The sequence below is a fragment of the Macrobrachium nipponense genome, chromosome 15 (assembly GCF_015104395.2).
Source record: "Macrobrachium nipponense isolate FS-2020 chromosome 15, ASM1510439v2, whole genome shotgun sequence".
Taxonomy (NCBI): domain Eukaryota; kingdom Metazoa; phylum Arthropoda; class Malacostraca; order Decapoda; family Palaemonidae; genus Macrobrachium; species Macrobrachium nipponense.
Genome location: NC_087208.1, coordinates 22351264 through 22369576, shown reverse-complemented (window position 1 = coordinate 22369576; position 18313 = coordinate 22351264). Strand labels below are relative to the sequence as shown.

General features: G+C 38.1%; 1 protein-coding gene across 1 annotated transcript in view; it reads right to left on the bottom strand.

The window, feature by feature from the left end:
- LOC135226636 (putative male-specific lethal-3 protein-like 2) overlaps window positions 1-18313 on the bottom strand; it is a 247616-nt gene that overhangs the window by 89597 nt on the left and 139706 nt on the right. Inside the window, exons 4-5 of the mRNA XM_064266350.1 lie at window positions 3247-3471; window positions 1532-1668 (exon numbers count right to left, since the gene is read on the bottom strand). Of these exons, the coding sequence (XP_064122420.1) occupies window positions 1532-1668; window positions 3247-3471 (362 nt within the window). The remainder of the gene's footprint in view (window positions 1-1531; window positions 1669-3246; window positions 3472-18313) is intronic.

The following is an 18313-nucleotide window of genomic DNA, read 5'->3' as shown; positions in this document are numbered from 1 at the left end:
CTTACCATGTTTCTTATGTAAACTTTATTAATTTTCAATTAATATACAAATGCAAATCTATCTAATGACTGATGTTGAGTGGGTACAGTAGTCTTACAGATGTTTCTCGATCTGAGCCAAGTTGCTATATAGTATATTTTGCTATTTTACAATTTGCTATACAGTGAACCCTCGTTCATCGCGGTAGATAGGTTCCAAACCCGGCCGCGATAGCTGAAAATCCGCGAAGTAGGGACACCATATTTACGTATTTATTTAACATGTATATTCAGACTTTTATAACCCTCCCTTTACGTAGTACTGTTAACAAACCACCCTTTAATGTACAGAACACTTAATGCATGTACTACAGTACCCTAAACTAAAACAGGCACAAATATTAAAATGTTAGAATATTAAAGTATAAAAAAATAAAGATTGTTACTGTACTCACCACGAAAGAAGTTGAAGAAAAACTTGAATGATGATGGCGATGAATTTGCTGCACAGTAGAAATGATGATGATGAAGCTGATGATGTCTTCTACTGTGCAGCCAATGATAGTTACGACGCTGACGCTTCCGACGCTCCGAGTTAACGATGCTTTTAAAAAACGCATACAATGATAAAAATCCTTTATAGTTTAGCACAGTATATTAATAAAAATAAGTTTCTGGTTAGATTACAACAAAAATTTTGAGGTTATGATGATTTTCGACACTTTTTATGTCGTATTTTTCTATGTTTTTTAGTGACGCCTCATATTCAGAACTAGTTTCCGAGCGAATGAATACTAGCTTGGATGCGCAAAGTTTATAACAATCCAAAAGCGCAAATAATGAAAAGATCATTGCTTGTTTCTAGTAATAATAACAAAACTAAGTTTCTGGTTAGATTACAACGCAAATTCCAAGTATCCAAAGAGAGACATTACGTATTCAGTAATTTGATCAGAGAGAGAGAGAGAGAGAGAGAGAGAGAGAGAGAGAGAGAGAGAGAGAGAGAGAGAGAGAGAGAGAGAGAGGCGTCTTCCGACGTTCTGAGTTAATGACTTTTAAAAAATGCATACTATGATAAAAATCCTTTGAAGTTATGATGATTTTCGACACTTTTTATGTCGTATTTTTCTAATTTTTTTAGTGACGCCTCATATGCAGAACTAGTTTCCGAGCGAATGAATACTAGCTTGCGTTTCATGTTCGATTTAATTTTACTACGTATACTGAATTATCGTAAGATCACATTCTCTTTTCGTGTTTTATTTCTTTCTGTACTGAATTATATGTCATATGTAATGCAATGAACCATCAGTAAGAGCAGATATTACTAATTATTAATGGAATTAACGAAATATTTGGGGTCTTCATATATCGCGGCTATTTTCGAAATTTCCGGAAAATCCGCGATATATTTCTTTTATAATATATACATACGTAATGAAAAAAGTCCGTGAAGTCGTGAATCCGCGATGGTCGAACCGCGAAGTAGCGAGGGCTCACTGTATTGAGGTTTTAGTATACAGTTTTTCACAAACACATAATGATGGACTTACGTGAGGAATGTTTTGTCTCTCTCTTTCAGCTCACTTCTTCTCCTTTCTTTTGTTCTTGGTATATAACGAACAGCAAAGAATCTAACATATGATTCTAGCAAGCTTAATGCTGTTCTAGAAGTTGGCAGATCCAATATCTGTTTAAAAAAAATTTAATATTAAAAAATCCTACAATACTTATTACATTGAAAACTGTTCCCCATACTTTTTTTATCTAATTGGCTGGTCTAACTACTGTGCACGTACATCAAACCTTAATCAAAAGCACAAAAATTTCCTTGTAGTGCACTTTTCTACCAGTATCCTTCCTACCTCCATATTTTGAAATCCATGCCCAACAAGGGCCAACTTTTACTGTCCCTCACAAGGCATCATAGACAGTAACATCCATTCTGCCTTGGTTGCATTATTTCCTATACTATTTTACTTGTCAACCATTCTCCTCAGTCTCACCCCACTTAGCGTCCAAGTCCTTTAATATTATCTTACCCCAATTTCATCTCATTAAAGAAAGAAGACAGAGTACTTTGACAGAGCCTTTTGAAACTAGAAATGTAATCCAATGATCTCTTTCAAATAAAAAAATAAAATAAAATCAATAAAAAATATATTATGCAACTATTGTTCCATGTTCTCAGTAATATCCTCTTTCTGCATCATTATTATCATAAGTATTATTATTATTATATTTGGTATATAAAGGGTCCCCGGTTGCTGGTGGGAGAGGACTGAATTTTGATTAGCCATTAGTGTCCATGCAAGAGACCTTTTATATGTTGATGGTTGCACTCTTCTCCACATGTCGACATTGGAGACAGGAAGGCTCACTCACATTGGATGGAGGCTCATAATATGTATGTGGCCTTCTTGATCACTGCAGGAGATCCTCTTGGAAAATCTCATACTGACGTAGGTGGAACAGCAATCTCATGTTTGTAATATCAAAATAAAAAGATGTGATATGATCCAAAACATGGAGACTATCAACAGGACAGCAGATCACTGCTTCCTTCACCTCTTGGAGTCTCTAATCATTGGAAAGGAGAGGAATAGCCTTAATATCACCAAGAAAACTTTCCTCCTACCAATGATGATGCACAGAACATTGCCTCATAGCCCTCCTGAGCTGAGTGAGCACACCAATCAGGAGCCTCCATCCCATGTAAACAACCCTTCCATTATGAGCACCCTCCCTACCTCCACTGACTGCACACAGAGACAAATGCATCCATCAAATTATGGGAGAACGCTTTGCTCAGAGACACATTAATTGCCTAACAGCCAAACAAAATTCAGCTCCTCTCCCACAAGCAACTTGGGACCATGAAATTTATATGACTTATGAGACCTTTCTTTATTATCATTATTATTAATTATTATTATTATTATCAATTTCAGCGGATTAACAAACACAATGAGTCACATACCTAAGGCTTGCCTGAAAAATCTGTTCTTAACTGGGAAAAAGCTGGAGAAAAATAAAGTTAACGGAGTTCAACACCTAGTCGGAAAATCCATGATAGAAAGATGAAAAGCAAGAGGCAGAAATCAATGCAACTGACCTTTGGTATCTAACATGGAATAAGCTAGGAGCTATAAATACTGAAAAAGAGAACTTTATCTACAAGTGCATACATTTTAAGTTTTTACAACGTCACAGGACAATAAAATAGACTAACAGTACCAAAAAAATAATTAAACAAGGAATAACTAACCTTATCTTTTTCATTGATGAAATAATAATCCTGTTCTAAAACTGACTTTAGATTATCTGGGATAACAATAGGGAAATGTTTCTCAAATGTCTCTTCATCACTTGTCTCATCTTCTTCAACTTCTTCCTCCTCATCTTCTCCATCTTCCTCCTCTAATCCGGTTGTATTGCTTTCCACCTCTGAGGCCCCTGACCCCATGTCTTCATCAGTGATAGTTGTACCAGTCTTCCAATACAAAGGATAATTAATTTCACAGATCACTATTACACCAGTACGTACTGTACTGCTAAATCTTTCAAAACTAGAAAACAAATGATACTAAAACATTTTATAAAAAATTTACACAAGAATACATAATTTATCATATTTTTTTTAACTACTGTACATTATTCTTATTTAATTTAATAAAATAAAATAAAACAGCGCTTCTAGAAGTTGAAACTTACACCCATGACTTAGCTTAGGTTATTACAATCTGTTTTTCATACATGCCCATCAATCAACTGGTATTGCTTTGCAATGTTAAATTTCCCAGATGTGTAGTTTCTGGAATCTTGCAGATGGAAGAACAGCTAGACAATCAACTACAGTGTGACAGTGCACCTTTGACCCACTGGTAGGCTGAAACAACCTATCTAATTCTTTTACATTTCACTGATGATCACAAGAACCATAAACTCATAGCTAGATAAGTTTTGAATTATCATTCCATTTTAGTCTCTACATATTTGGGTTTTTATTTTCTTCACTTATTGTCTGTATTTTTTCATTTTCAGCCAAACTACTCTTTTACTTTATTCTACTTAATAACTTTTCTTTGCCTTTTAATTACCATTGAGTAACCAGAGTTCATTTTGTTAGGAAGTTTTTTAACTCACTTGTGCTGTTCATACATTAAACTGGTGATAGTTTATTTTATGACTTGTTACATAACTTTTATGTTCAATAGATAACATTTACTCCTTAGCACTTAATACTTTTCTACACTGCTCAAAATAATTGTTGTGTTTTGTATAAGTTAATGACTATAGTTTTGCCAAATTATATATCACTCTAGTACTACGTATTGGGCAACAGTGATTGTATGCTGTTGCAGCTTCTCTATTTCTGCACATACATAATACAGAGCAGCCTTAACTGAAAGGATTTCCGTTCATCAGAGTTTATAAACTATTTGGACTTGGGCAATTGTTTACTGGAACCTACGGTAATGTAAATATGTAATGCATTATACATATTTATTAACGCAATTATATTAATCACATTTCATTGCAGATACAAATACACGGGAGAAAGGTGTAAACAGATATCCAGACAAACAGAATGGTATTCATATGACTACTTACAAATCTACAATTTACATGTAATCAACAAATGAACTGAGATCATCCAGGTGTAAATAAATTCTGTAAACAACAATATAAATGTCTGTCTGTTTGATGCCCTCTTTGTCTCTTCTGTTGTGTACTGTTATTTTATTTTAAGTTTTGATTAAGGTAACATCCCTTAATGATATGCAATTTACATAACTAAGCAGTATATATAGGGCATTACATTTTCACCAGAGGTTTCAAACTATCATATATGACAGCCTTAGCTATGTGGCCTATGATGGGTTTTCTGATGGCATAAGGATAATGTAAGTGTTTGTATGCCATACCATAACAAATAATTTATTGAATACAAATTTCAAAAGCCCTGTGCAAACATAAAGATTGGATGAAATGTTAATTTCTAATGCTGCAATACTAAAATGTGAGCATAAAATGTAAGCCACATGCTCTATATAACATCATCAGACAAATGTACATGCACACTCACATGCAAGACATATGGAACTCTGTATTTTTTATTGTGCAAGTATTGTTAGATCCAATATTATATTCAACAGCTTGAAAAAAAACTCCGCAAATCTTACAATGAAAGAATGATACATTACATGATTGATAATAAAAGTTATATATATATATATATATATATATATATATATATATATATATATATATATATATACACACACAGTGGTCCCCCGTATTCGGAGGGGATGCGTACCAGACCCCCCGTGAATAGTTAGAATCCGCGAATGTTTGGAACCCCTATAAAAACGCTAAAAACAGCCTATTTTGTTAGTTAAAACTCAAGAAAAACCACTACAAATTTTCATACTTGGTTTTTCAATAGTTTTATCACAAAACGTGCATTTTATGATGAAATTGATCAAAAACCCAGGAATTTGTGGATATTTCTCATAGTAAAATACCGCGAATGTGCAAATCTTTCGCGACTAATGCGGGGAAACGTTCCCGAGAGAAATCAGCGAATGTGTGAGTCCGCGAATCCGGAGAACGCGAATACGGGGGTCAACTGTACATATACGTGTGTTTTATATATATATATATATATATATATATAGATATATATATATATATTATATTATATATACAGTGGTCCCCCCGTATTCGCGGGGGATGCGTACCAGACCCCCCCGTGAATAGTTAGAATCCACGAATGTTTGGAACCCCTATGAAAATGCTAAAAACAGCCTATTTTGTTAGTTAAAACTCAAGAAAAACCCACTCAAAATTTTCATACTTGGTTTTTTAATAGTTTTATCACAAAAAGTGCATTTTATGATGAAATTCATCAAAAAAAACAGGAATTTGTGGATATTTATCATATAAAAATACCGTGAATGCGCGAATTTTCCGCGAATAATGCAGGGAAACGTTCCCCAGAGAAATCCGCGAATGTGTGAGTCCGCGAATCTGGAGAACGCGAATACGGGGGGTCCACTGTATATATACTTGCCAAGTACTTACATATCTATAGTTTCACTTTCTTTCGACAGCTAGAATTTTGATATTCGCAGTAGCCCTACTTTTGTTTTGGCTAAACAAACAAATGGCACCTACTTTTGGAGTAGAGAGGAACCAATTTAACACCAAGTTTAGTTGTTTATGCCCTCTAGTCCATGTGTGGGTAGGAGGGAGGGCTATGATCAGTACCATGATTCAACAATTAACCAGAGTAAATAAAGTAGTTGTCTAACCCAAATTTAAAAACCACTACCCAATCATTAGATGACCCGTTGGGTACTCCAAGTACATAGTACCTCCAGGCTCCCCTTGACTCGACACCCTTCTGCAAGGCAATGAGGAAAATGAATAGAAGACAAACTTCCTATACTCCCTCCCACAACACCAAGCCAGCAACAAAAATGAACCAAGGTACTGAAATTTCCGTAAACAGTTTCAAATTCCTGCAACCAATAGGACACACACAGATTTGCACTTCCAATATGTTGATTGAATGATTGAGGAAAGAGATAGGTTATGCTTAAAGGCAAGTGATGTGGCCACTGCCTTAACTTCATGTGCTTTAGCTTTCACCAAGGTTAAGGACTCCTCCTTGATCTGGGAGTGGGCATCCAAGATTAAGCTTCTCAGAAAAAATGAAAAGTCATTTTTGGAAAGCTGACATGACAGATCTTTCACCGAGCACCACAGATTATTTGAAAGCTCATGAATCTTTTCCGTTCTGTGAAGATAGGATCTTAGAGCCCGGACTAGACAAAGAGTTCTCTCTTCCTCTTCAGGCCCTAGAATGTCCATCAAACTTTTTACAGTAAAAGAGCGAGGCCAGGGTTTGGACGGTGTCTCCTTCTTTGCTAAAAATCCTAGGTTGAACGAACAAACTGTAAGAAAAAAGTTTTCCTTGTGAAGTCCCTACGTGAAATTGTAGGTAAAGGCTCAAAACGGGGTTCTGACAGCTATTTAAGGACCACTTCTAAGTTCCAAGCCAATGACCTAATTTCTACCTGTTTAGCTGTACCAAAAGATCTATGAGGTCGGACAAATCTTGATTAGAGGAAAGATCAACTCCCCTATGCTTGAAAACTGAGCTTAACATCACTCTGTATCCTTTAATTGTTGAGGTCAACAAGCCCTTAGAAGATCTTAGATATACATAGCAAAAAATCAGTGATTTCTGCTACAGACACCTAAGAAGACAAGATGTTATATCTTCTGCACCAAGACCGGAAGACTGTCCACTGGGCTTGATAAACCTTCTGCTCGCACCAGTCTCCTGACAGTCTGAATGCTGTGAGACAGTGGACAGTTCTTGATGGTAATGTCAGAAGTGAGGCTGTTTACACAGACCGACTTTTTGAGGCAGTAGTTTCTGAAAGTCCATTAGCAACTCTAGAAGGTCCGGGCTATGAGTGCCATTGAGAGATTTCAACGAGACCTGAACTTACTGATGACCTCCCTCACCATCCTGAATGGAGGGAAGGCATAAAGGTCTTTGTCTGACCAGTCTGTCAACATTGCTTCCGTTGCCTATGCCAGGGGGTCCGGGGCTGGTGAACAGTAAATGGAAGACAGTGATTTTTGGCGGTTGCAAATGGCCCTTGCTGCCTCACTATGGGTGAAGGAATGTGTTTCTCCTTGTTTCCCGATATAAGACAGTGTCACGGTATTGTCTGAATGGACTGTCGCTGTCTTGTAGAATACTTCCATTGCAAAGGCTTTCATTCTGCAGTGGATTGCTGTAAACTCTTTTTAGATTTATGTGCCATTTCCCCTGTTCTGTGGTCCAAATTCTGGAGGCGTTTGAATAAAACACTAGGTTGGGGCTCAGAGGAAGGAGTGACTTCCCTTCCAACAGTCTTTCTCTACACCTCCACCAAAGCAGGTCCTCTTTGATCTCCAGAGTAATAGGAAACTGGGTGTTCTTCCTGTCCCAATTGATCCTGAGAAAGAATTACAGGTTCCTCATGTGTAGCCGTCCTAAGGAGACAAACTGCTCTATGGATGAGCGTCCCCAGTACGCTCATACAAACATTTGCAGAGAAGGAGTGAAGGGAGAGAAATTTTTCTACTTTTTGAAGACACAAATCGATCCTTTTGGGAAAGGGAAGAAAAAACCTGAAAAGTCAAGGAGTTTATCCTCATTCATAAATAAACTATTTCCTGACATGGAATTATTTGTGATTTCTGAAGATTTACTGAAATGCCCTACATTTTCCCTTCAACTGGGAGCAAATCAGCCAATTGTCCAGACAGAGCAAAATATTCATCCCTACTAGGTGTAGCCACTTCATGATGGGAGCTAGAATACAGGTGAAAACTAGGGGAGCTGTGGACAGAACAATGCAAAGGGCTCTGAATTGATATAGTACCAAGTACTGGAGCACAAACCTTAGAAACCTTTTTGAGTCTGGGTGGACTGGGACATGGAAGTAAGTGTCCCTCATGTTGATTGATATTATACAATATCCCTGGAGAATGAACGATATGGTTTGGCTTGTTTCCATTTTGAATTTAGTTTTATGGATAGTATACAAATTCAACACACACACTCACATCTAGAACTGGCCTCAAACCCTGAGACCTTTGGGACTACGAAAAGTTTATTGTAAAATCCAAGAGTGAGTGTTTTCTATTATTTTGATGGCTCTCTTTTTAAGAAGGGACGAAACTTCCTGGGAGGGACAAGAACCTCTCTGATCCTGCCAAGCAGGCTGTCAAAGTTACTAGCAAGTTGGTCAAGGGTGGCTTTCACTTGAACAGTATTGAATATCCCTCTCTTAATAGTTGTACAATCCAGGGTTCTGCCCCACTTTCTTCTCAAGACTTCCAGACGGAGAACAAGATTCACATTTACATATGGAGGTCTTGTAGAAGACTTTTTGATTGCTTGAGAGGTAAAATGGACATTCCCTTGAGATCTGGAGAATCCCCTTTGTTACCTTCTACCGCGAAAGGGCTGTGGTTGTAGAGGAGGTTGTACGGACACCAAAAGAAGGCGCCTCTCTAGAGCGTCTTGCGGACTGGGCAAGGAGATCTTTAGTAGATTTTTTTCTGAGGGCCAGAAGCAATCTGGAGCACTGTTGCCTGATGGAACAGGTGTTGTCTATCCAGTGGAGAGAAGAGAAGGGCGGACTTCTGTGACTGGGTCACTCCTTTCATAGTACGTATATGAACACCAAAGTTGTCTCTTCTTTAGAATTCCTAGTGCCCAAAGGGGAAACTAATTTTTGAGACCCATCCCTTATGCCAATGTCGAGACAAGACATAAATTCCATAAAGAAGTGCACCCTTTAACTTACGTGCCAGTGCTCCTACCGTACAGTCTATGAAACTCATAACTTCGATGACTTTGAAAAGGTTCTTTAACAAATCATAATCATCGATTTCTGACATGGAGAACATGATATTAGCAGAGAAGAAGACCTCCAGGAGGAATCTATCTGGCAGGAGAAGTCCCCCTGGGAGGAGGCAGACACCCAAAGGGAAGGAGCTTCCCCTGTAGTGTAGGACAGATATCTCTTATGATAAAGCCTGAAAGAAGAGAAACTAAAGTTGGCTTTTCCTTTTTTTTCTTCTCCAAGAGCCATCTGTCCACCTCTCTTAAAGCCTTCTTAGCTTATAAAGAAAACACCATTTTTGGGAGTCTTGTAGAGCCCAGCATCTGATTACCCATCAAGTAAGTCGAAGCAAGTGAAGCCAAGGTTGCTGGTGAGAAAGTAGTCCAGGAAGGTCACTTGAAAATAATGAAGTAATGAAGCATAAGCAGAAAAAGGGGCGCTCTGGTCCAACTCCTTGCCCTCATCCAAAGAAACCAGAGACAAATTTGCAGGGAGTTAAGTTAGGCAACGGGATTTCCTTAACCGAACCCAGTATGTTGTCCAGTTGGCGCTAAAACACCAGTAATGACGGGTCTAATCAAGTAGAGGCTTGGAAACCCAAAGGTTGTGTAAGTGCCATCATTGTTGCACTAACTAGCAATGGTGCTGCAAGTTTAAAACATGAGGCAGGAGGGTCTGGCACCAAACAATGCTCAGAGGCCAACAGGCACTTGAAAACCACACTAAAAACAGAGTTCCGGCGGCACTGGGAGATCCTGTGCCAATGGGCGCTCCGGTGCCATTGGGTAATCCAATGCTGAATAGCACTCTGGCGACAATGGGCACAGAGGTACAAAAAGGAGCGTCGACTGGGCGCTCAAAAGATGATTTCCTCTAGGATGAAGTGTTTCTGAGAGGAAGAATGCTCAGATGACAAAAACTGGCCTTCTAACCCTAGATTAAAATCAGATCTTAATTCAACCAATATCAGATGATAATATAAAGAGAAACATACATAAAATTTTATTCATGCAAGTTATATGTCACCTTTTAAAAATTCGGTAATGCGTGATGGTTCATAATTTTCTATGAGATGCATCGGTCTTTCATTTACAGACTTGTATTTTTTTCTTCTTTTAGCCTCGTCTCCTCGTCTTAAATGAATAATTTTAGTTTGGGTAAGAGCCTCCTCTTTTTGGAGTAAAGACCAAAGTGCCCACAAATTTGGATGGATACTTGTTAGCAACGCTCTTTAGAGCACTATTAAAACCTTCCAGATGATTGTTCGTACTCGGAACGGCATTTAGAGTACGTTCGTGTACATCCCACATTTCGATAGGGAAAAGAGGTTCAACTCTTTGTCTCCATTCCCCTCTTCACGCTGAACACCAATATAAGTCTGTTCAAAATAAAAAATAAATTCTGTAAGTATATCTTCTTCACTGGAAAGTAGTTCAAAACCATCAACAACATTGTGGATGGGCAAAAATGTCAAAGCACTAAAGCATTTCACTTTCAATGCAAATGAAGAGTCAGTATCCCTTTAATGCCGATTGGACGTATTAAACGTCGACATAAATTGTCTGTCGGGTGCCAATTGGATGTATGGTACGTCGATAAAATGTTTTTTTTAACATTCGTGGAAAAATACTTATAGGCCTACCAGGCAAAAACTTTTGAATCACGCGCCTTGGGGGATGCTGGGAGCTCACGGATCAAGGCGTTGTTTTGTTTACAATCGTTACAAAGGCGCGCAAGCGTGAATTTCTTTCTTATTGCACTAAAAAGTATCAGTGACACATCTCAGAAATTATTTAGTCACTTTGACATAATTTTTTGCACCATTTTAAATTATCCGTTACATAGAGTATTATATATGGAGAATGTGTGCAATTTCATGTAGAATACAACAAAAAAATACTCATGATTGTAGCTTTTATCAGTTTTGAAATATTTTCATATAAATAACGATAAGTGCCCAAATTTCAACCTTCAGTCAACTTTGACTCGACCGAAATGGTCGAAAAACGCAATTTTAAGCTAAAACACCACATTACTGAACATTCTAGTTGGACTGCGCAGGTGGCGTGGGTCCGGCAGACATCGTGCCCACAGGGATCCTGGAGGAAGGCGTTGCAGTCGGTCTCCATACAATGGGTGGCCTATAAATGGAATGATACACGAGTACCATTGTTAACCATTCAGACAATGTCCGTGGTTGATATGCCATAACACCGGAGTGTTTGGTGTTGTAGAATTATCCCTGTCTCGGCCTTCTCTTGCCATGCATCATGCTGGAGAATCTGGTAGAGCTAGTAGAAAGTACTAGTTAACAGTGTTTCCGGTGACACCGGAGAACAAAAAACTACTGAATCGGGGTAGCTACAATTGCCATACACCGGAGAAGGAGTAGTCCAAGCAGGTACCGGGTGTCGAGATGGGAGAGATCGGGCGAGGCGGCGGAGCTTAGTAACTCCACCATAACACTTAAACTAAAAAGGGAGGGGTAGCTCCCAAAGAAGCACGGTGGCTTCGAAAGTTAACCCTTAAACGCCGAAGGGGTATATTAAAAATCGTCTTCCGTGTGCCGAGGCGGTCTCAGAGTGAGCGAGGAAGCGGAAAAAATATTTTTTTTCAAAATATTACAGCGCGCTTAGTTTTCAAGATTAAGAGTTCATTTTGGCTCCTTTTTTTTGTCATTGTCTGAAGTTTAGTATGCAACCATCAGAAATGAAAAAAATTATCATTATCATATATAAATAATGCGATATATGATAGCGCAAAAAACGAAAATTTCATATATAATTGTATTCAAATCGCGCTATGCGCAAAACGGTTAAAGGTAACAAGTTAATCTTTTTTTGTTGTAATGTACACTAAATTGCGATCATTTTGGTATATAACATATTGTAAAGCGATAAAAGCAACACAGAGAAAATATTATCACAAGATAATGCATGAATTCGTAACGAGCAGACATAAACAAATATTTTTTTTCAAAATTTCACCATAAATCTAAATATCGTCCTAGAGACTTCCAATTTCTTTCAAAATGAAGACAAATGATTGCATATTACTACATATACTGTAAGAGTATTAGCTTACAATTGCAGTTTTCGACCATATCTGACCAGTTAAAGTTGACCAAATGAAGAATTTTTTTATATATATTTTTATATGCAATTATTTTGGAAATTAGAAAAGCTACAACCTTCAAATATTTTTTGTTTTATTCTACATGAAATTGCGCACATTTTCATATATAAAACTCTATGAAATGCCTAATATGAAACGGAGCAAATATTCCAAGAATGGGACGTACGCATTTCGGAGATTTGTGGCGGAGAATCCACATGCGGAGGGAAGGAAAGTTTTTTTTTTAAATTAAATTCACCATAAATAAATAAATATTGTGGCTAGAGACTTTGCATTTGTTCAAGATGAAAGAGAAATGATTGAATATTTACTAGAATGTAAGAGTTTTAGCTTACAATTGCGTTTTTCGACCATTTCGTAGAGTCAAAGTTGACCGAACGTGGTTTTTTTTCTATTTATCGTGATTTATATGCAAATATTTCAAAAATGAGAAAAGCTACAACCTTCAATTATTTTTGGTTGTATTCTACATGAAATTGCGCACATTTTCATATATAAAACTTTATGTAACGGCTAATTTAAAATGGTGCAAACATTGCCACAATCACACGTATGATTTTTTCGGAAAAGTTACCACGCGGACATAAGGAAAATGTTATTTTTTTCATAAATTCACCATAAATAGAAATATTGTGCTAGAGACTTCCAATTTGTTGCAAAATGAAGGTAAGTGATTGAATATTACTAGAATATAAGTGTTTTAGCTTACAATTGCGTTTTTCGACCATTTCAGTAGAGTCAAAGTTGACCGAAGGTTGAAAATTTGTCACATCATTTTTTATATGAAAATATTTCAAAATTGATAAAAGCTACAACCATGGGTTGTTTTTAGTTGTATTGTGCATGAAATTGCGCACATTTCCATATATAAAACTTTATGTAATGGCTAATTTTAAAATGGTGCAAACATTACCACAATCGCATGTATGATTTTTGTCGGAAGAGTTACCGCGCAGACATAAGGAAAAAGTTTTTTTCATAAATTCACCATAAATCGAAATATTGTGCTAGAGACTTCCAATTAGTTGCAAAATGAAGGTAAATGACTGAATATTACTAAAATATAAGAGTTTTAGCTTACAATTGCGTTTTTTGACCATTTCGGTAGAGTCAAAGTTGACAGAAGGTTGAAATTTTGGCACTTATCGTTATTTATATGAAAATATCTCAAAACTGATAAAAGCTACAATCATGAGTATTTTTTTTGTATTCTACATAAAAATGCGCACATTTTCATATATAATACTCCATGTAACGGCTAATTTAAAATGGTACAAAAATTATGTCAAAGTGACGAAATAATTTCCGAGATGTGTCACAGATACTTTTTAGTGCGGTAAGAAAGAAACTCGCGCTTGCGCGCCTGCGTAACGATTATAAACAAAACAACACCTTGATCCGTGAACTCCCAGCATCCCCCAAGGCGTGTGATTCAAGAGTTTTCGGCTGGTAGGCCTAAAAGTATTTTTCCGCGAATTTTTAAAAAAACTTTTGTATATCAACATGAATTACGTCCAGTCGGCACCCGAGAGACAAAAAATGTAGACGTAAAATACGTCCAGTCGGCGTTTAAGGGTTAAACTAAGACAAATACACAGAAAAATATAACGTGGTACATGACATAATGTAAGCCCGCCGGAGGCCGGAGTCTCCAAATAGTCAGCACCCTCAAGGAGTCCGGCTATGCCGGCATCCTGGTTCTGCCAGAGCGGGTGGGAGGGAGTGACTGAGGGCAGGGGTATGGCCCAGAGAGCCGAGGGGAGCCAAGCTCACCCGAGCCTGGTGGTCGGCCGAGGCTGGGTAGAGGTGAGCTCCTCCCCTACTCTGGGATGAGAACGGCTGGGTAGTGCCACCCGCACACCATGGGTCGCCGTGGGGGCCTCCCTCCATCTCCAAGGGGGAACTCGGATCGGCTGTCAGCGACAACGTGAGCGAGATATCACCCCACCTGGCTGGGAGACGTGGGGGGAGGGAGAGGTGCGGTAGCGTGGTGGCTACTACGTGATCGTCTGGACTTCTCGCTGTTGGGTGTGGACACACACGAGGTGAAGAAGGCCAGGCGAAAGGAAGGCTGATAGGCCAACCTAAGCCGACTCACAGATATGAGACAAAATAAAATGAAATGTACAGTTTACACGGGGGAAAAGGAAATAAAATGAGGTGAAGAGAAAGAGGAACGTCCTGGAGGGACTAGGTAGGACCAACCAGGAAGGGGTGCTCAAGACCTGGTAACTCCGAGCAGCTGACCTAGTGTCGTGACGAATAAACGTGGGACAGGCGGCCAGGGCAGGCTAGGACTAAAAGTAGGACTAGCATAATTCTCACAGAGTCTAACAAGGTAACCTAACCAACAAGGAACATGCATGCATGAAAACTGGGTCGGTAGGGTTCCGATCGGCTATGAAATGGGAACACGTGCTCGGTAAAATCCCATGTAGAAAGTAAATCGTCAATAATGCATCACAATAAATAATATAACAATTAATAACATAACAATACTGCTATAATAATTCGAGCTCACTCAGTATGGGAGACCACGTGAGACATGAAACGAGGAGACACAAAGGAGCGCGCTGTTGTGGTGGCTCGGGGCCAGCGCCGCGTGGGCCGTCGACTCATAAAAACCTAAATAATTCAGTTAAACATGCCAAGGGCAGCCCCTAAATAGTGTCAACTATAATAGCAGTACTTAACTTGGATGCAGAAGCAGATTGATGATCCATGGTGAAAATAAAGTTCCAAAAAAGCGAGACACACAACACAGCAAAATAAAACGTGTGTGCAGCGTAGCAGTGCTATCAAAGGAATGACATCAGAGGCGCTAGCTACACGGTAGCAGGTAGTGAGCCTTAGGGCGGCTCCTCTCTTTTTGAGGATTTTTGATGTAGGGAGAGGCTAAATGGAAAAGGACCTGTGGTAGTGGTTTCACTCGCCCCAGAAACCATACCGACACCTTATAATAAAGTTGAGGGAGCCAGAATAATCTGGCATTTCCAATTTAGCTGTTCTCTGGTATTATAACAATATTTTACCTTAGAAATACAGTAGTACCTCGAGACATGAAATTAATCCGTTCTGAGGCGCCTTTCGTATCATGAGTTTTTCGTATCTTGGACCACATTTTACATGTGAAATGGCTAATCCGTTCCAAGCCCTCCAAAAACACCCCAGTAAATTTCATAATAAAGCTAAATTGACCTATAAACAATGAAATACTACAACAATTTGGACCATTCAATACCTAAATTAAGAATAAAAATGCAAAACCTGTAAATAAAGTGTATATAGTGTACAAGAATATTATTACTGAACGTAAAATGTGGAAGCTTTACCTTTCAACGTGAGGCTATCTCCGAAAGTGGCGGCATAGAAGGAGGAGGACAAACGGCAGATACGATACACTTAACTTACGAAAACACACAAAAAAAAAAAGTCAGAAACAAACTAAACTTACAAAACTCATTAAACAAAACTGAACACTTAACGTTACAAAAAAACTTAAAATAAAATTTATTTTGTCTTTTTGATTTTTACCATTTCTTTTTACTTTTTTTATACTTTTACGTAATTTTGCAATCTTTCTTCACCACCCGAATTGGAATGCCCAGTCCTTTTATGGAATTTTTCTAACCACCCATGAGAAGCCTTGAACTCTGGGGTTGCCGTTGATGTTCCCTCTCTGCCGTCGTCTTCGGCTTGGGCAATCAAATCGCAGAAAATAGCGCTGGCCTTCTGGCAGACTGCCGTCTCGGTTATCATATCGCCATCGATTTCTCTGTCCTCGATCCATACAAGAAGCAGCCTTTCCATTTCATTATGCACATGGCTCCTCTTGTTGGACAAAATAGTCATGCCCTTGGAAGGTGTAGCTGCTTTGATGGCTTCCTTCTGCTTAAAGATGGTGCTTATCGTTGACGGATTTTCGGCCGTATTCCTTAGTGATCACACTCAACCGCAAGCCAGCTTCATACTTTTTTATTATCTCCATCTTTGTCTCCATAGAAAGCATTCTCTTCTTTCTGTGAACTTCAGCAACTTTCTTGGGACCCATGACTATATGTACTGTACGTAATTAAGTTACGTATGTAGTATGTTACTAATTAGGTTCTCACAACACGATAAAGTAGCACAACGAAATCACTAACAAATTTACGATACTAAACGAAATCGTTGGACCGAACAAATGCCGCATGTGTACGATAAAGCTTTGGGTGCGAAGTGGCCGAGCGAAGGAACGCCACCATGTAAGATGCATGATGGGAGGGATGCTGTCCAATAGGAGAGAAGGATCTCATGGCTTGGCTAGCATCAGGAACCAATGGGAGAGCAGGAGGATGGTGGCGAGTCTACTAGAACTAAGATGGCGGCGCACGGCGCGAGTTTCAAAATTGTTATCGGGCGAATCTCGGACTTTCAGAAACCTTTCGTATCTTGAAAACTTTTCGTATGTAGAGCAGTAAAATTTTTCGTGTCAGCTTTCGTATCTCGAGTTTTTCGTAAGTTGAGCCTTTCATATCTTGAGGTACCACTGTAGTGCTAAAGGAACCTCTTATAATCTAGTAATATTTAATCATTTACCTTCATTTTGCAACAAATTGGAAGTCTCTAGCACAATATTTTGATTTATGGTGAATTTATGAAAAAAATTTTTCTTTTTCTTACGTCCCCGTTGGTAACTTCCGAAAAAAATCATAAATTTTTTTCGTTCGATTGTCGTAATGTTTGCACCATTTTTAACCCTTAAACGCCGACTGGACGTATTTTACGTCGACATTTTTTGTCTCTCGGGTGCCGACTGGACGTATTTTACGTCGACATACAAAAGTTTTTTTAAAAATTCGCGGAAAAATACTTTTAGGCCTACCAGCCGAAAACTCTTGAATCCCACGCCTTGGGGGATGCTGGGAGTTTCATGGATTAAGGTTGTTGTTTTGTTTTTTTACAATCGTTACGCAGGCGCGCAAGCAACGAGTTTTCTTTCTCTTGCCGCACTAAAAACAAAAAGTAATCTGTGGACACATCTCGGAAATTATTTTCGTCACTTTGACATAATTTTTTTAACCATTTTAAATTAGCCGTTACATGGAGATATATGAAAATGTGCGCATTTTTATGTAAAATACAACAAAAAAATACTCATGATTGTAGCTTTTATCGTTTTGAGGTATTTTCATATAAATAACGATAAGTGCCAAAATTTCAACCTTCGGTCAAATTTGACTCTACCGAAATGGTCGAAAAAACGCAATTGTAAGCTAAAACTCTTATATTTTAGTAATATTCAATCATTTAACTTAATTTTGCAGCTAATTGGAAGTCTCTAGCACAATATTTTGATTTATGGTGAATTTATGAAAAAACTTTTTCCTTACGTCCGCGCGGTAACTCTTCCGAAAAAAATCATACATGCGATTGTGGTAATGTTTCCACCATTTTAAATTAGCCATTATATAAAGTTTTATATATGAAAATGTGCGCAATTTCATGCACAATACAACTAAAAACAACCCATGGTTGTAGCTTTTATCATTTTGAAATATTTTCATATAAAAAATGAATGTGACAAATTTTCAAACCTTCGGATCAATTTTGACTCTACCGAAATGGTCGAAAAACGCAATTGTAAGCTAAAACGCTTATATTCTAGTAATATTCAAGCATTTACCTTCATTTTGCAACAAATTGGAAGTCTCTAGCACAATATTTCGATTTATGGTGAATTTATGACAAAAATAACAGTTTCTTTACGTCCGCGCGGGTAACTCTTCCGAAAAAATCATA